At 31.1% G+C, this 24,631-nt stretch overlaps 1 protein-coding gene across 1 annotated transcript in view; it reads right to left on the reverse strand.

Annotated features, from left to right (window-relative positions):
• The window catches only part of LOC134279461 (uncharacterized), a 70,667-nt gene that overhangs the window by 45,671 nt on the left and 365 nt on the right, over positions 1-24,631 (reverse strand). Inside the window, exons 2-46 of the mRNA XM_062761875.1 lie at positions 20,284-20,609; positions 19,970-20,116; positions 18,553-18,700; positions 17,780-17,950; positions 17,241-17,383; positions 16,820-16,984; positions 16,604-16,647; positions 16,388-16,419; positions 16,007-16,107; positions 15,302-15,469; positions 15,012-15,058; positions 14,482-14,595; positions 11,455-11,568; positions 10,406-10,513; positions 9,751-9,786; positions 9,537-9,661; positions 9,294-9,400; positions 9,022-9,201; positions 8,880-8,932; positions 8,694-8,719; positions 8,328-8,443; positions 8,100-8,234; positions 7,922-7,974; positions 7,581-7,691; positions 7,028-7,120; positions 6,085-6,122; positions 5,801-5,898; positions 5,533-5,694; positions 5,367-5,410; positions 5,223-5,242; positions 4,920-5,035; positions 4,399-4,563; positions 4,116-4,168; positions 3,878-3,991; positions 3,738-3,775; positions 2,982-3,076; positions 2,733-2,897; positions 2,590-2,636; positions 2,112-2,140; positions 1,873-1,979; positions 1,558-1,719; positions 1,353-1,399; positions 989-1,102; positions 743-869; positions 69-221 (exon numbers count right to left, since the gene is read on the reverse strand). Coding sequence (XP_062617859.1) covers positions 69-221; positions 743-869; positions 989-1,102; positions 1,353-1,399; positions 1,558-1,719; positions 1,873-1,979; positions 2,112-2,140; positions 2,590-2,636; positions 2,733-2,897; positions 2,982-3,076; positions 3,738-3,775; positions 3,878-3,991; positions 4,116-4,168; positions 4,399-4,563; positions 4,920-5,035; positions 5,223-5,242; positions 5,367-5,410; positions 5,533-5,694; positions 5,801-5,898; positions 6,085-6,122; positions 7,028-7,120; positions 7,581-7,691; positions 7,922-7,974; positions 8,100-8,234; positions 8,328-8,443; positions 8,694-8,719; positions 8,880-8,932; positions 9,022-9,201; positions 9,294-9,400; positions 9,537-9,661; positions 9,751-9,786; positions 10,406-10,513; positions 11,455-11,568; positions 14,482-14,595; positions 15,012-15,058; positions 15,302-15,469; positions 16,007-16,107; positions 16,388-16,419; positions 16,604-16,647; positions 16,820-16,984; positions 17,241-17,383; positions 17,780-17,950; positions 18,553-18,700; positions 19,970-20,116; positions 20,284-20,609 — 4,757 coding nt within the window. The remainder of the gene's footprint in view (positions 1-68; positions 222-742; positions 870-988; positions 1,103-1,352; positions 1,400-1,557; positions 1,720-1,872; positions 1,980-2,111; positions 2,141-2,589; positions 2,637-2,732; positions 2,898-2,981; positions 3,077-3,737; positions 3,776-3,877; positions 3,992-4,115; positions 4,169-4,398; positions 4,564-4,919; positions 5,036-5,222; positions 5,243-5,366; positions 5,411-5,532; positions 5,695-5,800; positions 5,899-6,084; positions 6,123-7,027; positions 7,121-7,580; positions 7,692-7,921; positions 7,975-8,099; positions 8,235-8,327; positions 8,444-8,693; positions 8,720-8,879; positions 8,933-9,021; positions 9,202-9,293; positions 9,401-9,536; positions 9,662-9,750; positions 9,787-10,405; positions 10,514-11,454; positions 11,569-14,481; positions 14,596-15,011; positions 15,059-15,301; positions 15,470-16,006; positions 16,108-16,387; positions 16,420-16,603; positions 16,648-16,819; positions 16,985-17,240; positions 17,384-17,779; positions 17,951-18,552; positions 18,701-19,969; positions 20,117-20,283; positions 20,610-24,631) is intronic.

A 24,631-nucleotide genomic window follows, 5' to 3' on the forward strand; every position in this document is an offset into this window, starting at 1 on the left:
TAGCCAATCTAATTATTCATGTTTGAGCTTTGTGAATTAGAAAAATCAAAGAAATTGAGCCATCGTACTTTGTAAACTGGAGACATGCAATGAAAGTTCCTTTTTCTTTCCCTAAGATATCTATATTCAACATTCGGACATCAGGTTTTAACTGCAAAGGTTTCAGTATGGTCGAGATTTTCATCGACAGTTCATTTGACACAAAACCAAAATGAATGTCCCTAAGAAGTTAAATAAAAAGAAGTAAAATCATAACGTGAGTAAAATACATCAATTATATGATATTATTATAGCACTTATAATGGTGAATCATTTTAATTACATTCTCGATTGGTATATTATTTTTGTTGCAAATGATGCGAATTTTGTTCAGTAATGCTTAATTGTCTTTTAAATTTTTCATGAAAATATTGTGGAATATAAAATAAAAAAAACGTTAAACTGTGTATACTCATTGAAAAATGTACAAATTCATGACAAAAGTTTGATATAATTTTAACTGTTAAGTATTCTTCACATTATATTTCAACTATAATTTTTTTTCTAAGGTAAGAAAATAACTGAAACAGTAATGCTTAAAATTCATTAAAATTTTGCTTTTAAAAAAAATGCATATCTCAAAAAAGGTGACAATTTTTTAATTTTCCTCAACCACCCCATTTTTATTCTTTATTAAACTAATGTAGCTTTTAAAAAAATTAATTTGTCTTTGTTTTGATAAGTGTTTGAAATGTTTTGTTACCTTGCAAGTAAGTTTCCATTGAGAGTAACAGGAAGACCACAAGTAACCAGCCGCTCACAAGTCAGAAGTGTTGGCACAGCAAATGTACCAAATAATGATGGTGAAATTACAGGTCTCTGACTCCCAGCTGTTTCATTTTATAAATTAAAGATAATTCAATGCCTTTATAAAGAACAAAAATGTGAACAATGATTATATTTCCTATTCCTTTAGATGTTAGTGACATTTGATATAGATAAAACTTACGTGATCCACAGTCTGTGCCAGAAGATGTTACTGGACATTCGCATGAAGAGACATTTTTCGAGGAATCACAAAAGCCTCCCTTTTCACACTTTTGTCCAATGCAAGTTGACGAAGCTGGGATATATATGTATATTTAAAAAAATATATATCAAACATTATTTATTTTAGAGTAATATTTATTCTTTTAAAAACACATTAATTTGATTTTATTGAATGTTTAGAATAACTATTATGAGCTAATATCACTGGTTCAAGTTCAAATTTCTAGCACAACTGGCATACCACCAATTAGTTCTTTTTTTTTAAATAAGCGATAAAATCTTACCAAAATAAGCTAACAAAGAAATTTATAAAAACGAGTTACCAGGAACTTTATACGTGACGTTGAAGCATCTCTTCTCTCCTGGAACACTGCAGTTAGAGAAATACCCGGGTATCATATATCTTCAAATATTTAATTAAAATGTTGGAATATGAATGTCTCACTCCTAAATATTAATCTGCAGTAAACAATAAGAAAGTGACAAAGATTCTGTTTATTTTATCATAAAGATTCATTAAGAAATAACCTTGGAAAAGAAACTTCGAAACAATACAGATCACTGCTGTAGTGGTTAGTTAGAGGTGTTATAGCGACGTCTGCAGTACAATTACCGATCACTCTGTTGTTTGTATTCGAATGGAAGATATGTGAGAAGTCCGCATTACCCAGTGTTCTTTTTACATCTGGACTAAAACAATTATGCAAAGTATCTAATTGCATCTCTTAACATTAAATACTATTTAATCAAAGTTCACAAAAACAAAAACCAAGTGATTTTAAATACTAGTATTCCTTCCTATCCAAAATATATTTATTTTGAGAGGAAAATATGAACACCAACCAGTTTTCATGAAGACCAGGTGAGATGTTGAGTATTAGATGACAAGTTTTAGCTGGAGGACAGATAACCTGGGTGTTGTTTGGTAATGTCGGTGAATGATAATGAGGCTGTAATAGTTATATATGGTTTTATCATAACAAATGATGGCTTTAGAGTTTCAGTATATTTTAAACTGTTTACAGCAAAAAACTTAAAACAGTTATTTTTTTCAGCAACAATTTGTTTTATATTTCACCTACCAGGTTTTTATTCACTGTATTCTTTGTTTCTAAAAGACAAAAACAGAGAAATATTTATTTTTTAAAAAGCATTTCTTTGAATGAGTATGCATAAAAAAAACCACACCTACCCTAAATACCCGGTACTCGTATTAAGAAAATATTGATAATTAGATTTATTATAATAATTTATTTTATTTTCTCAGACATATTTCTTTCCAATGCAATTTGCCTTGATGCTTTCTTAATTAATTATATATTTGTCCATATGTTGATTGTTAACGTTAAATATTCTTTGGTTAGGCAAAAAATTCTGCCTTTAGATAACAATAAATCTCTTTGAAGTTATAAACACAACCATATTACTAAAATGTTTTTCTGCTAGAATAGTATCATTTTAGTATTGATGAATATTACGAAAGACTCAAAACGAAGGTTTTAGTATATCTGATAAATATTTTGGAATAATTCAGAAAAAAATGTCTACAAAGAATCATACCATTATGTGGAACGTATACGTCCACACAGCGCTCGTCTGTTGTCAGTCTGAAATATAAAGATTCACAATAGGACATTAGGAAATGTAGATGTAAAGTATCACATAATAATCCAAGATTGGCTAAACAGAGGCATATTAATTACATGTTATCCATTGACGTTTGAATGCAGACTTTATGAGATCCAATTATATCTGGAATTACAGTCACATGACCAATGAAGGTATGCAATGACGTATGCTGATCTTTTTGGAGGACAGGCATGGTTATTGTTAATGCCTCATCATAGTGACCAAGTTTAGCAATTGGTCTGAAATAGTAAAAAAGATAAGAAATATTACTGAAATATTCAAGTGAAGTGTCATCTTATTATTCTAATTTTCAATATTAGCACCTTGTAGTACTATTTGTTGTCACAGAGAATGGTATATCACAATGTTCTTTCAAATGACAGATAATTTTCTCCGGGAGAGCCATGTCAGTCATCATCTAGAATATACAAAACAGAAAATGTGAAACAGAAAGCATATTAACTAATATCTTTATATATTTAAATCTTTATTGGTCAATATTAACTCAAAATGTACAGTTCCAATTAAATTTATTTATGTAAGCATTAAAATTGCTGGATCCGATAATTATGGTAAAAAATTATATTATGAATATATGTGAAATTAATCCTCCGAACTATTTCCTTATAGTCTCTAACTGGCAATAGCCATAAAAAAATGTGAAAAAAAAACAGAAAACTTTAGGAGATTGAATTTACAATTCACAACATGATACAAATAACCTCAAACGTTATTTTCACGTGCTTTTGATTTTAATGTCTCTTTTTTTCTTCAGGAAGTCATGTTCTCATGCATTTGAATATTTATAGTGTGTTCATTTTGACAAACTCTTGTAGATATTGTAGTTATTAAACCTAGATTAAAAGTCACATGATTTCATATTTATTTATTCTAAGTACATACTTTATTGTGGAAGAAATATATGCATTCAAATTAGGAGTGGGTTACAAAACATTTATATATTTCATAGTTAAAACCTTAGATGTGACTTAAATGATATAAATGCAAGGGTTAAAATGATTTATTTTTTAAAAGCCTTTGATGTCATGAGGGTAAAGACACCTGAATAGTATACGTACAGCTCTCTGATTGTTCGAAATTAAAGATGTTCCTCTTGCTGCAAGGAAAAGTACATGAATATTTTTTTTTAATTCGACACTGTCACTTTGACTAATTCAAGACAATTGAAACAATTGTCTAAAAGGATTCTTCAACTTACTGATATCACAGTGTCGGCCAGAAAACCCCAGAACGCATCTGCATTCCCCGCTTACGGTGTTACTATCACAGAAACCGCCATTCAAACATTTCACGTTGCTGCATGAACTTTTTACTGCAAATAATTTACTGTAAAATCACTCATTTTTATGGGGTTAGTTTTCAACGTTTGATTAAAAAATTGTTGGTGTAGAGAGAGAGAGAGAAAGAGAGAGAGAGAATTATTTGTTCCTACACACCAGATAAGGTTTGGACAATATTTAGGTTATAGCATCGAGTTTCTCCAGTTTTTCTAAAAAGGGAATCAAAGGAATTATTTTATTTCTCCCATATGATTAAAAAAAATCACCATCCTATGTCCGGAGAGGGCAAACAAAAATTATTTTATGTCTGAGAAACTTGATTTAGATAAAATCTAAATTCATTTTCAAGTAAACTTCAAAATAATTTTCCTAGGTTATTCAAATTTTGCATAATTACTAATTAGTATATCAAACAAATAAAGTTTTGTGTTATATATACCTGTTAGAATTGATATAATCGATTCCCAAAGCTTGGAAACATAAGTTCGTAGTCCCAACATTCGGAATGTTAATTGTAACATCATTCAAACAAGGAGAGGTTTTATCTCTCTGTTGAAAAATATAGACACCATCTTCTGGACTTTTATCTGGCTTTACAAATGGACTGAAAAAAAAAATAGTTTCCTTGCTAACTTTAATAACTTTGAAAAGCTTTAAAATATACATTTATTGAATAATGGATGTCATCTTTTTGTTCATCAGACAACTTTTTATTATTAATCTATTTGACTTATATAATTTATGTTTTATCATATCTTTATTTAAAGTTACTGGTTACCAAGAATTGACATAGAACATAACCCAAAAAATATTTAATTGTTTTTTTTCTTTTCATCTTTTCATAATATTGAGCAAGTATGATAGCATGCTTAGAAAGAGGTGAACAAATTTATTATTTTTTTTAAATAAAGAAGACTTGAAATAGTAAAATGTCTTTTTTCTACAGAATAGATGTATTACCAAGTATTGTTTCCAAATACATTTGATGTCCACAGAGTAAGATGACAAGGTCTCCCAACCTTACATTGCATTTCTGTTCCGTCCGGAAGAGTCGGTGGTATAAAATGAGCAAACATCTAACTCACAAAAGATAAAATTTATTAATAATGTATATTCAAGTTTAGACCATTCTGAGGATATAAAATCTAGATTTTTATGCTTTGACATTTTGTATTTCTTTTTTATTAAGGAAAATTGGATGATATTTAAACTTAGAAAGGCGCTTCTTTATAAATTCAAAATAACAAAAATCTTAAATCTTACCTTATTTTTATGATCAAATCCTATTAAAAATTACAGATTTATTTAGTTGACTTCTGATTTTAAAATCTAAGGTCTGTTAATGCGCTCTTAATTCCAGTTATTTTTTCTAAGGATTTCTAACATTTTTTTAAATTATCGAATTACCTTGGGTAACTGTAACATTAAAACAAATCTCATCTGACGTTAGTCTGAAAATGAGAAAAAAATAATATTTATTCTAAGATTTTTTAAAATTCTATAAAAAATAAATGTTATGGTTTGATGGGGAATCAAAAAATATCAAAGTTGAAAGTTCAAAGATTTTTTTTACCTCTTTTCATTGTAAATCTGGATGCAGACTTTCTTCTGTCCAGTATGTTCAGCCTTGATAATCGTTGTTGTGTGGTAGGTGTGAGAATTATTACGAAATTTTGTAACCTTGATTTCATCTATTGTTACATCAGGGGATAAATATCCAGGCCTTAATGTGGGTCTAAAATAAAAAAGGACATTTCTCTTATCTTTTTTCTGCGGGTCATTCGATAAAGTATTATGTTTATATCCTAAAAACAACAATTTTTTTTATTGTTACGACTTACTTCTGATTCAAGTCTCCTGTTATAATATGTGGAATAAGGCAGGGCTTAGAGACAAAGCAGGTTACGTTTGTTGCATAAACAGAATCTGTAAATTTGCCCTGAAAATAAAATTAATCCTTATCATAATTACCTTTTCTTATAATTGGGAATGAAGAAAGCTGTAGATTCAAAGGAAAATATCAAGCACTATATATTTTTATATAACCTGGCTGCATTCATTTTGAGAAGCTTTGAACATTATTGATACAATATTTAATTTAGTGACAAACACATAAAACACATACCCCATTATGTTGTGGATCAGTGACATTTTCAGATGATTCTAAATTAAAATAAACATTTTTTAATATTCTTCAAATCATTCAAAGCCTCCATAGATGTAAGTTAATGAATAAACAACGCCTTTCTGGATCTTATAATTTTATGAATAAACTAAGTAGCCAAATGTGATTAATTAATTCCTTTCTATACAAAAAATCAAACACAATTAAAACATAGATTTTATTATTAAAAATGTCCATTCTGATTTTATTGGAACTAAAGTACACAGTATTTGTCATATAAAATTTATTAAATGTTTTATTCTTGCAGAAATACTGTTGGGTATACTCACATAAAATTTTCCAAAATTTCAAAGTAGTGCTTAACTAAAAAGATTAATTTTCAAGTCTGGCAAAATCACAAGAGTGTGCTTTAGATTTATAGCAATTTATTTCTAGAAGAGAATTATAGGATTTTTCTTCCAAATGGAAATATATATAACATCTTTTAAGCACCTGAATTAACATATCATTTTTGAAAAAAAAAATTTGCTTTTGCTTCTTTGTGTGAGCAAATGGAACAATAGATCATTTTTCAGAAGAATAGGTTTGTCATTTTGAAATTTTTCACAGATTTGATAATTTTTGCATAATATTTGAAGGGATGTTTTAATCTCTGTGCTTATTAATGTTACAAATATGCGTCATCCCTAATTCTGAACAGACATCATCTTTTTAAATACCTGCCCTCACTTTATTGATTCAACAAAAGACATTTAAAACCTAATCAGTAACAAGAATGAATTCTGTAAACATGTAATATCACAAATTGTAAATATCGAATTTCTTTTCGAAAATGAAAGAAAAATGTGGAACTTTCTTAACACCCTTTATATTCACAAGCTCAGATGACAAAATAAAAATGATGATAATGTGAACATTTTTTTAAAAGTCCTACAAATGCAACTGTATCCTGTTTTGCAAAAACAGAACTTTTCAGTTCCTGTGGCGTAGCAATAAGCTTCATTTTTACACTGAGAATCAGATTGTGAACATGGTCCTGCAAATAAGGTAAGAATTTTGTTTTATTCTTATAAGAATAATAAGAAACTGAACATGCCTCACGTAAAAAACAAAGATAATGCCGTTTTTTTCCTAATGTAGGTGGACATTTTTTTTTTTGAATAGGCTAAACATTGAACTCAATTACGTATTTTAAAATCATACATGAAAAAAGAATAATTTACAGTTGAAAATTCTTATCGGTTACCTAACTTATCTAAATATATGACTCATCATTAAAAGAATTATAACAGGTATGTTGTTATATACTTGATGATGTTCCATTCATTTCATTTTTATATAAAAACAGACAAATTATTCCTTGTTTCTTGCATTGGTAATTTGTAAAGAAAGCATTTTAAAAAATATATCTCTATGGATAATAAACTGAGCGAAAAGCAATTCGTTACATTTATATAAGATTTGAAATAAAGTGTAAATTCTGATTATGTATTTACCCTTCTCACACTTTGCACCTGTATAGTTAGCAGTGCAGATGCAAGAATAGGCTGCACCAGTCCTTTGAATACACAAACCTCCATTGAGACAAGGATTTGAATCACAAGCGTCTGAAAGAAGGTCAATGTAAATCATGGTATTAAAACAATTTTAAAGTGGAAAAAATTTTGCTAAAGAACTTTTTTTTTAATTTTGATGCAGATAAAGATCGTCACTATGTTGTTTTTTTTTAAATTGGTATGCAAAATATTGTTATCAAAGATTTTCTTTAATATTAGCAATAGCAGACTTTTCTTATTGAATCCATTCTTGGAATTAATAAAGAAAAAATAGCATATACCTGTCATATTTTTTACAATGTGTATGAAATAGCATCTTGATTCACCATTTTTCCTGAAAGTAGAAAGATTATTAATAATTGTAATATCCTTCTATTTGTTTTCCGGGTATAATTGGTACTTAATTGCAGTATTATAAAATGCACAATAAGCATAATACAATAACCGAGGTTTCCCTACCAAGATTTAAGACAGACTTGATGTGTTCCTTCCAGTTTGTTATCTGTGAAGACAACATCGGTCAGGCATTTGTCAGCTAAAGGTTTGGTTGAAAAGGTCTTTGCTCCAAGTGAATTTGTCACAAGAACTTGTTCACTGATGATTATAAAATGTTTTGTGACACTATACTAATGTTTTTACAAAAAATTTGAATATTTTTTTCAAAACTATTACTTCAATGTGTGTTACCATTTTGTTACTGCTGAATCACTGATCTTTGTATAGACAATCGCGTGACAGTACGTTCCAGCTAAACAAGTAAATGTCGTGTTTCTTTCTGGGGTTGGCGAAACGAATACCCATGGCTAAACAAGTACATATTAAAGTACAAGTTTTAAGAATTGTGTTAAATCCCCTTTAAACATATCAAGAAAGAATATTTTAAATTTGTTATTGAAGCTAATGTTCATGTTAGCATTTGAAAACAGTTTAAATATGTGTAAATTTGTAGCCAGTTGTGTTTGTAATAATTTGCAAATTTTCATCGATTATAAAATTAGCTACCATACATAGTGTTAAATTATTTATTTTCATCTATTATTTCACGTAACTTACGTTTAATCCTTTATTTTTAGAAATATCTACAAAATACATATAAATGTGTCCAGTTATTTATTTTTATCTAAGAAGATTTGATAAAACTGGAATATAAAAAGTACTAGTATTATTTCACTTTTGAAAAATAAATTTCTTCTTATTCATAAAGATATCTGTATTATAAGCCTTAATAAGAATACTTACGCAAAGCTTCAAAGTCCACAGAAAAGCAGCGATGAGTTGCTTTTGAAGTTATGCTTAAAAAAAACAGAGCGAAAAAAACAACAGTTTTACTACATTTTAAACTAATGTTTCTTAAAACTTCTTAATAATGAGAGAAAAATACCTTGCATGCAAACAAAATTCATATTTCATGCCACTTTTATAAGCAACTTCCTTTGTACGTGATAACTCCACTGGAACCATGTACACGTTTTGGAATCCAGGTAGGGTAGCATTTTCAGCCTTCTTTGGAATGACATGAATTTCGTCATTTTGAACAACACTTTGTACAAGAGGTGGGGCACTATCAAGTAATAAATAAAGAAATAAAATGAATTCATTAATTAAGGTGAGGGAGACGTTTATTTGGAGAGAGAGAGAGAGAGAGAGAACTACCTGGCTTGCACATAAACTGAAAATTCGCATGGTTTTGATGACTGATCAAGTTTAATGTTGCAAGATAAAATACTTCCTTTCTCGGCGGTTGGGGGAACGAATTTTAGCTGAAAGCAGAAATACATCGGACAAGTACCAATCATGTATGTGTATATCACTTTATTGAAAATAAATTGGTCACAAGTGTTCTCTAAATGCAACTCTAGTTTTTGAAATTAGATATTATGAAAACTGTCATTTTACCACTTTTTCAGTTGTGACATTTTGGCACGTCTCTCCAAAAAACCCTACGGGACAAATACATCGTTTTTGGACCCCTGATTCCATCAAACATATTCCATTATTGAGACAGGGATTCGAGGAACACCCTATAGATATAAAAGTCAAGCTGCAATAGTTGACATTTAAAAAAAATCGCCATTCCAATTAGATTTATCACGAAATAAGTGATAGTTACCATTACAGGGAGAGTTGGTTCCACATGGCAGTGAAGCTGAAAAATGTGTTTAAAACACGTTAATGATGTATCTTTATTAAAGAAAAATTAAAACATTTCGTGGCTTTAATGATGTGATCAATCAGTGAAAATTTAAATTAACATGCAAGCAAATTAATTAATCATCATCAAAGAATAAAAGAAGAATGGCTTTTCCTTATTTATATTTTTCTCTTTTTCTTTTTATTTATGTAATAATTTTTTTTATTCAATAATAAGATATTGCAGCCTCCCTGTCTAGTAGTGTATAACTCAACAAAAGTCAATAAAACACGCACTTTCTGACATGTATATCACTTTACAAATTGTAAAACTACTACCTTACTTGTAGTTTAATACCGGATAAAGCCATTTGAAAATTTAAATATTACCATTATATTACATTTTTCATAATATGCAAAATATTCATTTTCAATACATGTAACTTGAAATGTTCCAGTTTTTAAACTTGTTTAACTTTATTCCATTTACTTATGTGAACTTTCTTTTCTCCGCAAGAACTCTTGTGTAACATTTAAGGATCAAAGTAAACAAATAATCTATAAGATAATCTAACCAAATGGTAATTAAAAAACACTCCTGTGACATATTTGACAGGTTTTGAAGAATATCTAACTTGTGCAATTTGGCCCTGTGTACCCCTCTGTACAGTTACAACTTCCGGTGTCACTGTCAACACAAATCCCGTGATCACCACAGGGATTCGGGTCACATTGGTCAATCTCTGGAAAAAAAAACAAACAATACAAAACGGGAATATAAAATCAAAATTATGTAACGAATGTTTGTAATGTTCAATGAGGAAAGATACGTATGTCTCGTTATCTCTTATTTCCTTTTAAAGCTTACATTTTTTTAAGCAATAAACGGTTAAAAAGAACAGCTAAGTGCAAGATGTGCATATGTGTCTTAATATTTTTAATCTGTCATCAAAATAATATTATACAATTATTGCTGGTTTTTTAAGTCAATACAATGATTTAGCCATCTGAGGAGTACAATATTCACCGAGCCCGAAGGGCGAGGTGAATATTGTACTTCGAAGATGGTTAAATCATTGTATTGACCGAAAAAACCAGCAATAATTGTTTTATTATATGATTCACTGGTAAAATGATACAGCTCATTACTTGTTAACTTGCATTTAATTAAGTCCTAGCCAAATACAAGAGAGAAACAGAATTAAAATGTGAATAAACCTTACCAGTCATATCAATTTGAAATGTTTTTTTTTATCAATTTTAGTTGCCATGAAAAAAATAATATAATGTCAGTCTTTTCATAGGATATATTTTGAATGGAAGGAGTATTATCAGGGAAAACTGACTGCCAAAAAGTAAAAAAAAAACCAACAACATGTTGTTCAGTTAAAGTGTTGGAGGGGGCCCCCTGCATCCTCTCTTACCACCCTCACCCTAAAATATATATTTGCTTATGTTTTTTTTCACATGAAAAAAAAATCACAGTCGTTTAAATAGCTTTCCAAAACAATTTGTATCAATTTGGAATTTCCCAATCTATTTTTAGATCAATGTAGAGGAAATAAATCCTTGTATTGACCTGGAACGTCACGTGCAGGTCAATACAACGTAGTATTTTTCTAACATAGTTGGATCTCAGCCAATCAGAGAGATGGAAATTATTCAATCATATAATAAAACTTACTATTTTCACAGTAAAAACCAGAGTAACGTTTGTCTGGACAGAAACAAACGCAACTGCCGGGACCCGTTTTAAAAGCCATGCCTTTGTTGTGACAAGTACAAGATAGGGGTGGAGCTAAAACAAAAAATAATATACATGGTTTAAACTAAAGGTGCAATCTTCTTTTTAAATGAAAAAAATTATTTTTTACTCAGCAGAACTTTAAATTGTACGGCGCCGCTGGAGGGCCAGGTAAAAAAAAATTTTTATTTGTTCGGACAAATTAGAAATTCGTTCGGACGAATTAGTTATTTGTTCGGACAAATTAGATATTCGTTCGGACGAATTAGTTATTTGTTCGGATGAAGTAGATATTCGTTCGGACAAATAAGTTATTTGTTCGGACAAATTAGATATTTGTTCGGACAAATTAGAAATTCGTTCGGACGAATTACTTGTTTGTTCGGACGAATAAAAATATTCGTTCGGACGAATTAGTTATTTGTACGGACGAATTAGATATTCGTTCGGACAAATTAGAAATTCGTTCGGACGAATTAGATATTCGTTCGGACAAATAAGTTATTTGTTCGGACAAATTAGAAATTCGTTCGGACAATAATTTATTTGTACGGACGAATTAGAAATTCGTTCGGACGAATTAGTTATTTGTTCGGACGAATTAAATATTCGTTCGGACGAATTAGTTATTTGTTCGGACGAATTAGATATTCGTTCGGACAAAAAAAACGTTCGGACGAATTAGTTATTTGTTCGGACGAATTAGATATTCGTTCGGACAAATTAGAAATTCGTTCGGACGAATTAGTTATTTGTTCGGACAAATTAGAGAAATTGTGAACAACTATCAGGAAACCGCGAATGTGCGGTTTGCACCAAGACGTTTCATTTTATTTTGATTCTTTTCAAAATAACTTTAATGAACAACATTATCAATAAATATTTTGAAGATAAGTTAATGTTGATCTCTTTCTTATGATTTTTATGTACATATTCACTACCGTGCTGTTATTAATCATGACAAGTGACTGATTTTTGAAATACATTTCTGATACATATGTAGCCGATTTGTAGCTGAAATATTGCCGATTCGGCGTAAAACATTCAATCAATTAATCTGGTACATATGCGGTGTATAAAATGATTAAAAGGTCCTCATTGAGTTTTTAATTAAATATTCCTGTTTGTGAATTTAGAAAACTTCACAAAAATGAACCTGTCCGTATTGATCCCAGGTTGTTCATATGACTCGCGAGCCGGTGAATTACGAGGTCAACCGATCAATCTGGTATATTCCCTAGTCCATTGATTTTCAGAGCATAATTATAGCCCCCTCCCGTTATTGGAGAGGTACATGTAGTCGTTTCTTAATTTTGTTTATACGCTTTTACAGTTGAGTACCAGTTCGAAGGTTTGATAGGCCAATGACTCACATAGAAAGGGAAATTATGAAAGCAACCCCTTTTACGGGAAAATAAATCATGAATGAATGTCAAAATATTTTCAAGTAACAACCCCCCCCCCCCCCACTCCTCTATTTAAAAAATGATCGATTGTCTTAATCATTGAGAACCTTAACTTGCATTAAATTATGATGTGTTTTTAAATTTTACTGCACTTTCTAGGAACGTACATGTATTCATCTATTTTTTATCCTTTTCCCGGAAAGGGGCGTGTGTTTAATTTGGTCAATATTATACCTGTATGTTTTAATTCATGCGCTTTTCTGATATTTAAATATAAAATAAAATTTATATAGATACTTAATAATAGTTTTTAACGATCTTAGAAAGAATCCATTGGAGATGGACTTATGAGATTCCCGCTTTTTGTTCCTTTATCACAAAATACTTAAATGTGGGAACAGCGGTATAGAAGCAAATCTACAAATGTCCTAGCTAGTAAGCCCCACCTTAAAAAAAATTAAGACCCTTGAATAAGAGGCTCGATATTTTAATACAATGCAGCCACGTAGCATCGTTTTTGAAAGTGGGGGAGCCTGAGAAAAAAATAGTTATCTGAAAAGTTGACAAGCAAAAAAAAGGGGGTGACTCAGGAAAAGTTTGCCCAATGTTGACAGTCCTATTTCGAGGGGGGGGGGGGGGGGGGGGGGGGGGGTTTTTTTCAATGCCAATTTTTTCCCGTACCAATTGCCTGCAGTAGGAGTAAAACCTTAAGGAGTGGATCTCATCTTTTCAAAGAAGCGGTAACTGACCACTGGCACCCCAGTGCTAGTCAGGGATGGGAGTAAAAAGATGTTTGATAAGAAGTAACTGACCCTTTGAATTTACTAGTGGGCTCTCAGAAAATATACTTTCAGAATGGCAGACTTTAGGCCAATAATATATACCGGTATAGATCCATTATTTCCGAATATTTACAATCAACATACCCGACTTTAATATCACGTCTAGTTGCTACGTGTGTATGTCATGGTCCAAAGAGCTATTTATGTATTAAAAAAGGATGAATCCTCCTGAATAGACAAATTGTATATCTCTCTTTACAGGATAATTTGTGCAAACATCTAATTTGCCCGAACAAATATCTAATTCGTCCGAACAAATAACTAATTTGTCCGAACGAATATCTAATTCGTCCGAACAAATAACTAATTCGTCCGAACGAATTTCTAATTTGTCCGAACGAATATCTAATTCGTCCGAACAAATAACTAATTCGTCCGAACGAATATCTAATTCGTCCGAACAAATAACTAATTCGTCCGAACGAATTTCTAATTTGTCCGAACGAATATCTAATTCGTCCGAACAAATAACTAATTTGTCCGAACGAATATCTAATTTGTCCGAACAAATAACTTATTCGTCCGAACGAATTTCTAATTCGTCCGAACGAATTTCTAATTTGTCCGAACGAATATCTAATTCGTCCGAACAAATAACTAATTCGTCCGAACGAATTTCTAATTTGTCCGAACAAATAAAAATATTTTTTTTACCTCGCCCTTCAACGGCGCCGTAAAATTGAAATGCTAATTTTGAAAAAAAAAAAAAATGAGCTCACGTATTTCGCATGTTTTCCCTGAAAAATTATTAACACACTGACAGTAAAAGTTTTCACGGTCCGCTGAAGGAATGCACTGTCCAGAGTTTTTACAGGGAGTAGCTGCACAGGGATCTGTAATGACAAATGTTGGAGTCAAACACTACAAGGAAAAATTTATTGTAAGTTTTGGTTTTCTTTTCATTTCCATTCTCAAAATTGAGAAAACTGAATGATTCGTGAAAGGTCAGTAAACACAGTTTGAAATGTAATCAGCAAATATTGGTTTAAAGAAGGAAAATTGAATTCCTTTTGTTTCAACAAAAATTGACTCTATATAGTGTTGAGGGCGACAAATAAATCAACGTTCTACAAACTCTTCAACTTTTAAAATAACCTGAAGCAAAAATCAGATTAAAGAAAGGACGACTATATGTCTGAATACATCTTTAATCTTCAAGAATAATACCAATCATCTTTAGTTAATGTTCGTGAGAACCAGACTCAATTTCTGCTCTAGTTTTGTGGTTCTAATTTTTTGATTGTCTAACCTTTCTTCAGGACATTGGCCACAAGACATTTTACAACAGTTGAATTTCTGTAACAAAGAAAACAATGTATTTTTAGACATATTAAAAAAAATTGTTCTTACTTTTGTTTCTAAATCTTTGAGTAACATTTACTGAAAAACAAAAATATAATAAATAGTATCATGTCATTGACCCCTCCTTTGGACAGCAATTGGAAAAAAGACAACAAAAGTAATTATATTTAACAATAATCAAATAATAATCAAATAAATACATATTCCCAATGCAATAGCAAATGTTTTGTTACTAACACATCTGCAGCTTCAAAACATATTCTCCGTTGCCCACCCAACGGTTCCTTTAGCTGAACTTGGATCACCATTGCCCCTGGTCCGTACGAGTTGTTAGCATGCCTCAGTGTGCCAACTATAACAGCAGACGAGGCCTCCGTAGACATTATGGTGATGTTGGTGATTCCTCTGTGCAAAAGAAATTTTCATTTTTAAAAATGCAGTGAAAATGCTTGTTATCTGCCGTAGACAAAAGTTGAAATAAAGCAATCAGAATTCTGATCGCTTTTTTTTTAATCTCAACTTTTCAGAACATTGGAAACATAATTTTTCTTTAAAAAGTCTTGGTCGATTTCTGACGAAATGAAATACAATATAAGGGTCATAATGCCATTTAATATAGTTAAAGAATGTGTTTGGACGTGGAACGGGTCAAAATTAGCACATTCAGAAAACATGTTGCAATCGTTCAGTTTTTAGTGTTTTTGAAAATTTCTCAATAGATTAGATATAGATTTAGCGTTCTATCAAATACTTTATAAGAACTGTAATCAAGACATATTGTAAATATTCATAAGGAATAAGGAACGGAGATATAAAAATGTTTCGAAGTAGAGAAATTCAAGGATGAAAAGTCGATATTTTCTTGTGAAAGTTGTTTATTAAATATGGTTACATATACTGTAAAATACACTTTTAAAACCTTATCTTATTAAAACCCCTTACCCAGTAGACGTCGAGGCAGCATACACAGGGAACTTGCAGTAGGAATTTTCAGGGAAAACAATATCTCCCGGCTCTGGAAAGTGAACAAAGTAGGGCAGGTCCTGCAAATAGTTGTTCTTTTATAGACCTATAACTTTTTCGTTAAAACAATACCAGCTACTTCCTTCACTTAGAACAACAAATAATGAAAACACAAAAAATGAGGGATGAATAATGAATAACATTAGTTTATATAAATTTTCTACTCAAAATAATTATTTTTTGTAATAATACATTTTTTTACGAATGTTTTTTTTTTCTTCTCACTCCAATAGTATACTATTAAAAGAGTAAAAATAACATTCAAAATCATGACATTTACAGTGTACATAACAAACTTGCCTTGAATGTTTTTCCTGGATTAGGCGTGTATGCTGAAAATAAAGGGAAAGAATAAAGGAAATGATCTATTCTCCCATTCATCAATGCAGCGAGTATGATGAAGGATCTCTATATGAGATTTGCACTATTTCAAATCACTTATTTTTTTTTTCTTTATTGAAACATGTATTGTGTTGAGGTATCTTCATTGAGGAAGGATTTTAATGGGATACTTACGCTTGATAACGATAGAATAACACTGAAGATCCACTGTTTCAAATCTGAAAAATTGAATTTTGGCTGAGAGCATGATTCCTGTACGTTATATTCTTATTTCGTTAGGAATATTTTGAAAATCGGCAATCGACATGAATATTGAAAAAAAAAATTAAAAATAGATTTAAAATTCAAAATGTCAATTTATATTTTAATATTTTCCAAACGCACACTAACCCCATATTATCCTCTACTCTTGCACACAGAATATCTTTTCCTAGGTCGGCCTCTGTTGGGATCCATGACACCGTTATTTTCGCTACCCGGTCGTTAAGGTGGCTGATGCTGGTTTGATTTGTGTCTCGGCCGCCTGTTCTTGTTACTTCAAATCTTTCAATTTTCCTGCGAAGAAAAATGACATTAGATTAATGCTGCTTTAAAGTGGATAAATAAAACCATGTAACATCAATTTATTTGTCAGTACCATTGAAATACCAAATTTCTTGCCTTTTAATGTTCCTTTTATCATAATAAATGATTAACATGTCTTAAGTGTTTTTGCATTTTTTTTTCTATTAACTGGAATTTTTCCAATTGATTTGAATAATTTCTTTTTGCAAATCTTATTTACAAAGATAATGCGAAACAAAAACATTACCTAGTAGGATCTGGCGAGGTTGGTCGTGCATAGTACTCGACTTTAAATTCTACTCCCACGTAGATTATAAATGTCTGTCTGTTTGGTGGTGTCGGGTCAACGAAGATTGGCTCGTCAGCATGTTCCACAATAAATACGAAAAACTGTTAACAATTAATCATAAAATACATTTAGTGTCCAATTAACATTGCTAAATTTTACCCCGTATAACCAGGAATTTCTCATCTGGCTTCACTTTAATCAATCGCCAGAAACCACACCCCAAACTTTTGGTTTTCTTATACTTTGACACAAATGACATGTTTTATGTATTCTTCTTTCCCCAAACTATTACCAGCAGATAGATTAAAAAGAAAAACGAATGAATACATAGTTTTAGAGATATATCTAAAGCAGAAAATGAATTTTGAGTAAAAATTTAAAGATAATTGTAATTGTATCGTCAATTTAATTGTACAATGTGTCTTTTTAGAATTATTTTTGTGTTTTAAGCGTGTCTTTATCTTTATTTATGTCATATAAACATGCTTTAGTATTACCTGTACGGACACAGCACTTAATACGTTTGTATAGGGTATTTTAATGTCTTTGTCCCCTTTCAGTGTCAGTAAGTCAGCCGGGTAGTCTTGTACTGTTACTGCAATAACTCCTGTAGAATTCTCCACAAAATAATTTATGTCAGTGGTGTCGATGGTGATCACGCAGTTTTCCTGAAATTTATAACAATTTTTCAGATTGTTCAGCATTTTTTTGACAAAACATTTCACCCTGTCTTTAAAAATTTCAAAGGATTGCATCCATTTCTGATAGAAATACGATGCGAAATGTAATCTACTGGTACATGTATATTTTTCCACATGTTGTTTTGCGTAATTACATTTTGTGACAAAAATACTACATTGTATTATCTTATTAATAATATCTGTAAAAAGAGAAATACATGTTTTTAAAACATGTACAACTTTTTTTAAATATGGGAGATGACTTCTTTCTATTCTTCCTCTTCAACATCTAAACATTGAACAAATGTCTTAACATTTGGGTTAACACTCAAAGAACTTAGCCCGTGATATTTTTACCTCTGTAATATATTTCTTAGCGTAAGCTTAATAAACTCCAAGTAAGATGGTCATGAATAATTAAAAGTCATTTATAAGAATAGAGTTTTTTTTAAATCTTTTCATTTTGATTGCTTAAAATGATGCTATTCTGTGAAAATAATCAGTTAAGAGTAGCATTGACCAATATGTTTCTGTCATACAATGCAAAAATTTCATTTTATTTTTCTCTTTATAATTTGGAACTTTACAACCTTGTCAACACTGGCATGGGGGAATTTATGCCTGAACGATGTAATTGTCGCCCCTGCCTCCACGTACTGGGCAAAACGACAGAAGATGGCGTCGTCATCCTCGTCAATGGCAGTGAGGTGGATGTTGTAGGTTCTGTTCATTCCAAGTCTATGAATAACGAATAATGATGTACAAGTACAAAAAAACTTTTTTTTCTAAATATAAATTATAATAACATATGCAAGCAGTTTTTAATCATTTTGCACTATAGATAAAAAATTTGATTTCATACATTCAAATTAATTAATCAAAACTCGTTTCTATCGGAATACGCAGAACATATTCCTTCTTATTTTGGTATTTTGCCAATTTTGCAGCATTTAATAAAGGTCTATTTGTTCATCACTGACATAACGGTCAGCTGTTTTTTTATCAATAGTAATTTCAAACTTTTAAGGGACATAGACAAAGATTTGAAGTAAATTAAATATTTTTCTCTTTTTGTATAATATCATGACATATGTTACAATAACATTTCACAGGAAAATTTAATACATTTAATTTATCTGAAAATTATTGAAACTACGAATTTCAGAACGCGTTTTTTTCTTCGCATTCCTGCACTTTCTAAAAGTAACCTTTATCCTCAATACTAAAAAAAGTAGAAAATTTGTTATGTATTAAAGAGGAAAACCTGTAATCCAGAAAATTCAATTCAACAAAGTGTTCTCTTGTATTTTCACTGAATACAATAAAACAGTCCGAACCCCCAACCCTGAGGTCATGACATCAATAATTTTGGAAGAAGTACCCTAGCTCATCGTAACTATATTGCTTGCTTGATGCTTAATGCCTAGTAGTAGAGAAAATCCTCAAAGAAATCATACACTGTACTTAGTTAGATATTCTGACTTTCGATGAAAAATGCAATCCAGGTATTAAGAAGATTATATGTTTAATGAGAGCACTATATTTTTAATTAATCTATAGAAAACAACTTGTGAAACGTAAACATTAAAAATGACAGAACACGGACTGAAAATACTGGTGAATTGGTTTTGCTTTCTTTACTCTTCTACTCTAATTTTTCACAATTATACGCCATTGCATGATGGTGTTGATATAGCAAAAATTACACAAGTCTATGTAGAACAAGTTATGAAGCACCATTGGCCAGGCAGTTTAGAAAGCAGGTGCGATTCTCAGAAGAATGTGTTTAGCTGTTTGCAGTCTTTAACTTTGATATATAATATATAGATGTAAATCAGAAAATGAGTTGAATTTATCTACTCTAATTAAAATATCTGACAAAAGGACGGGCGGAGAAGGGGAATTGGAGGAAATCATTTGCTGGCAATTGGCGCACTTATATTATTTTTGGGGTGGGGGGTTCAACTAACAACATTTAAACAACCATTGAATATTTATAAAACGTACTTGAAGAATGGCTTCATTTGAACGATGGGGCTTCTGTTGGGCCGCTTAGTGTCACCACGACTGCGTGAGTTAACCTTGACCTGCATGTGCCACGGTGGTTTATTCAACTTGTTCAAGTTCAATTCAAGCCATGAATGTCCTTCAAATCTGAAAAACATTTTATTTTATTCGTATCATTTCGTACCATTTTGTATTTAATTTTGCGTATATAGAGTAAACATTTATTTGAAATTTTCTTGTAAAATATAATATTTGAGATTGAAGATAAAGGCTAGTGAATGTGGCACAGAATGTGGCAAACAATATTTTATTACATAACGTCAACGTATTGTATTTCTTCAGGAATGGGAACAAAAATCTCCGCTGTGTCTAACTCCCATTCCGCCATTGGATTAACACTCTCCACTGCCTCCGTTAAATTCGTCGCCACTGTCTGAGAAATATTTCTGGTATGTGCAGTTTGTTTGAGTGTGTTGTCCTTCCATTCTAATTGCCATGTCCCGAAGTATTCCATCTGTCCTTTTGACTGAATCATCATCCGTCTGGTCGCCAGGGTACTTGATCGTGTTCGACTCCGTGGACATGACACACCACACGGACCCGTCCCTATTTTCCACCCAGTAAGAAGTTTGAGGTGCACCTGAAAAATTATAGCATTATTTCCAAGCTTGTAATGTTCATTCCCTTGAAATAGATTTGAAATTCAAATTTCATTTGGTTTGTTGTGAACGCTTGAGTTTCATTTTCTTGTCAAAAAAAAAAGAAATATGTTTGTGTTTGCCAATAGCAAAGGTTGAAGTTTCTCAAAATGCAAAGTATAGACTTTAACTTCAAGGTAAAGAGAACAAAAAATGTTTTCCAAATTAAGAAAGGGCTTGTGCCATGTATAATATGGAACCCCTATCTCTTCTTATTCATAAGTTATATCCAATTCAAAATAATGTTTAATTTTTTAAAGTAGGTCAAGGTTTGACCTTGACATTTGAGTTTGATCAACTTTCAAAAATTTTAACCTTGGCCATAAGTTTTGAACGGTTGATTCTAGGGCTTGAAGTTTGACCTACTTTTTAAAATCTTTAACCTTGGTCTCGTTTTTGAATGAGAAGAGATTGGGCTTTCATATTAGGCATGTAAATTGCTTGTGACAAGACCTTTCTAGATACACTTTGATTTTTGACCCCAAGACCTTGACATTGAAGTTTGACTCACTTTTAAAAAATTAAACATTACTTTGAACTGGTCATAACTTTTGAATGAGAAGAGATAGGGCTTTGATATTACACTTGTATATTACTTGTGACAAGACATTTCGAAATTCACTATGATTTTTTACCTCGTGGCCTTAAAGTTTGACCTACTTTTCAAAAACTTTCACCTTGGTCATGATTTTTGAATGAGAAGAGATAGGGCTTTCATATCAAATCTGTGTATTGCCTGTGACAATATGCTTGTTTTTATCAAATGTGAATAAAACTCTTAAGGCGAAGGTCAAAAGTAAAAAAAAATTATATATGAATTTGAATTATGTTGAAGGACTTTTCAATAAAGTGACATATTGCTTATTTGTAGTTTTGCTTTTTGAAGTGAAAATCAATCCATTATCTACGGCGCCGCTGGAGGGCCAGGTAAAAAAAATATTTTTATTTGTTCGGACAAATTAGAAATTCGTTCGGACGAATTAGATATTCGTTCGGACAAATTAGAAATTCGTTCGGACGAATTAGAAACATCTTTTCACTCCCATCCCTGACACACTCATAGGATTTGTCGTAAATAAACAATCTGGTTCTACCAGACCAACTTTTGCTGGTGGTGTCAAATTGGTAACACTGGGGTGCAAGTGGTCAATTACAGCTTCTTTGAAAAGATGAGATCCACTCCTTAAGGTTTTATTCATACTGCAGGCAATTGGTACGGAAAAAAATTTGCATTAAAAAAGTAGCCCCCCCCCCCCCCCCCCCCCCCCCCACGAAATAGGACTGTCAACTTTAGGCAACTTTTCCTGTGTCCCTTTGTTTTTTTTTTTTTGCTTGTCAACTTTTCAGGTAAGTATTTTTTTTCTCAGGCTCCCCCCCTTTCAAAAACGCTGCTACGTGGCTGTATTGTATTATATTAAATCGGACTCAAAATATGAGACCTCTCATTCGATGGGTCTTAAATTTTTAAGGTGGGGCTTACTTGCTAGAACATTTGTAGTTTGGCTTCTATACCGCTGTTCCCACATTTAAGTATTTTGTGATAAAGGAACAAAAAGAAGGTATCTCATAAGTCCATCTCCAATGGATTCTTTCTAAGATCGTTAAAAACTATTATTAAGTATCTATATAAATTTTATTTTATATTTAAATATCAGAAAAGCGCATGAATTAAAACATGCAGGTATAATATTGACCAAATTAAACACACGTCCTTTTCCGGGAAAAGGATAAAAAAAAATTAGATGAATACGATGCATGTACGTTCCTAGAAAGTGCAGTAAAAATTAAAAACACATCATAATTTAATGCAAGTTAAGCTTCTCAATGATTAAGACAATCGATCGTTTTTAAATAGAGGAGGGGGTGTTACTTGAAAATATTTTGACATTCATTCATGATTTATTTTCCCCATAAAAGGGGTTGGTTTCATAATTCCCCTTTCTAGTGAGTCATTGGCCTATCAAACCTTCGAACTGGTATTCAACTGTAAAAGCGTATAAACAAAATTAAGAAATGCTGAAAGTGAAATTAAATAGTTTGTTCGACTACATGTACCTCTCCAATAAGGGGAGGGGGCTATAATTATGCTCTGTAAATCAATGGACTAGGGAATATACCAGATTGACCGGTTGACATCTTAATTCACCGGCTCGCGAGTCATAGGAACAACCTGAGATCAATACGAACAGGTTCATTTTTGTGAAGTTTTCTTAACTCACAAACAGGAATATTTAATTGAAAACTCATTGAGGACCTTTTTTCATTTTATACACCGCATATGCACCAGATTGATTGATTGAACGTTTTACGCCGAATCGGCAATATTTCAGCTACATATCGGCGACATATGTATCAGAAATGTACTACAAAAATCATTTACATGTCATGATGAATAAATTGCAGGGTAGTGAATATCTACATAAAATTTATAAGAAAGAGATCAACATTAAAACGACTTATATTCAAAATATTTATTGATAATGTAGTTCATTAAAGTTATTTTGCAAAGAATCAAAATAAAATGAACCATCTTGGTGCAAATCGCACATTATCGCGATGTCCTGACAGTTGTTCACATTTTCTCTAAATTGTCCGAACAAATAACAAATTCGTCCGAACGAATTTCTAATTCGTCCGTACAAATATCTAATTTGTCCGAACAAATTTCTAATTTGTCCGAACGAATTTCTAATTCGTCCGGACGAATATTTTATTCGTCCGAACAAATAACTAATTCGTCCGAACGAATTTCTAATTTGTCCGAACAAATATCTAATTCGTCCGAACAAATAACTTATTTGTCCGAACGAATATCTAATTCGTCCGAACGAATTTCTAATTTGTCCGAACGAATTTTTAAACCTCTAATTTCTTAATTTTGTTTAATTTCATTAATTAAGGGGAAAAACTGCTTTAAAACAGTAAATACGCTTCGTTTTACTTAACTATGATGCGCGAAATATTGCGCAATGAAAACCACAGTCGACCCCCTTAAATTGACCTGGCGTCACTATATGTCACAAATCAGTCTACATACTAGTATATTGTCAACGGCAGGAATATATTGGACAGAAATGTCGTTTATTCCAGAAGAAAGATGCGATGATAAAAAGATTCTCATTTTCTATCAAAATGCTTTGATAAACATTTACAGTGAAAAGTGTAGTTTTGTTTAAGGAGGTTGGATCCTGATATTTGAAGTCTTGAAAACTTTCTTGTCAAGAATATTTTAGTTTCTACACACAACTAATAAAAAATCGACACAAAAATGGGGGTCAATATGCGTCTTTTGGCGCAACAGTACACTTGACCTTTCTGCACTCACAAAATGTGATTTTTTTCTGGCATTGAAAATTTAACAAGCAAGAAAATTGTTTTAAAATCTTAGACTTTTGCTGAATTTAAGCAGATTGATCAAAGTTATCTTATATATTCAGAAAAGAAAAACAAAAGTGGAGGTCTACGATGTAAATCTTTAGATAATATTACTTAAAAGATGTTAATTTTATGTCAAAAGTGGGTCTTTTTTTCCAAGACTTTCAGAATATATTTAATATATTTGTCATAATATAATGAAAGAATTCATAACAAATAATTAAATAGATATTACAAAACCAGCATAAAACATTTCACTGGGGAAAAAAAACAGTTCTGTGTGCAACTAGCATGGAAAAATATGAATCTAAAGTGAACAGTGCTATATATATATTTCAGAAAGGAAAAATTGATCATTTTCTTCTTTAAAAAAAAACTTCCACCACAAAAAAATAGTTCTTTGCTAAATCCTATTTGAATGGAATTTAGCTGTGGACATTTTTTATTGGATATAGTTTTATATGCATTGTCAAATCCAGATTAAATTTTAGAACTAAAAAATGGTTCATAACTATAGAAGTAAAGGTCCAGGCCAAAATCTGTACGATTTAAAAAAGCGCATTTAATAAATTGTAAAAACTTGAAAAAA

This window comes from Saccostrea cucullata, unplaced genomic scaffold, assembly GCF_032062105.1.
Source record: "Saccostrea cucullata isolate Sc308-1 unplaced genomic scaffold, CSIRO_AGI_Scuc_v1 ctg364, whole genome shotgun sequence".
Lineage (NCBI taxonomy): Eukaryota > Metazoa > Mollusca > Bivalvia > Ostreida > Ostreidae > Saccostrea > Saccostrea cuccullata.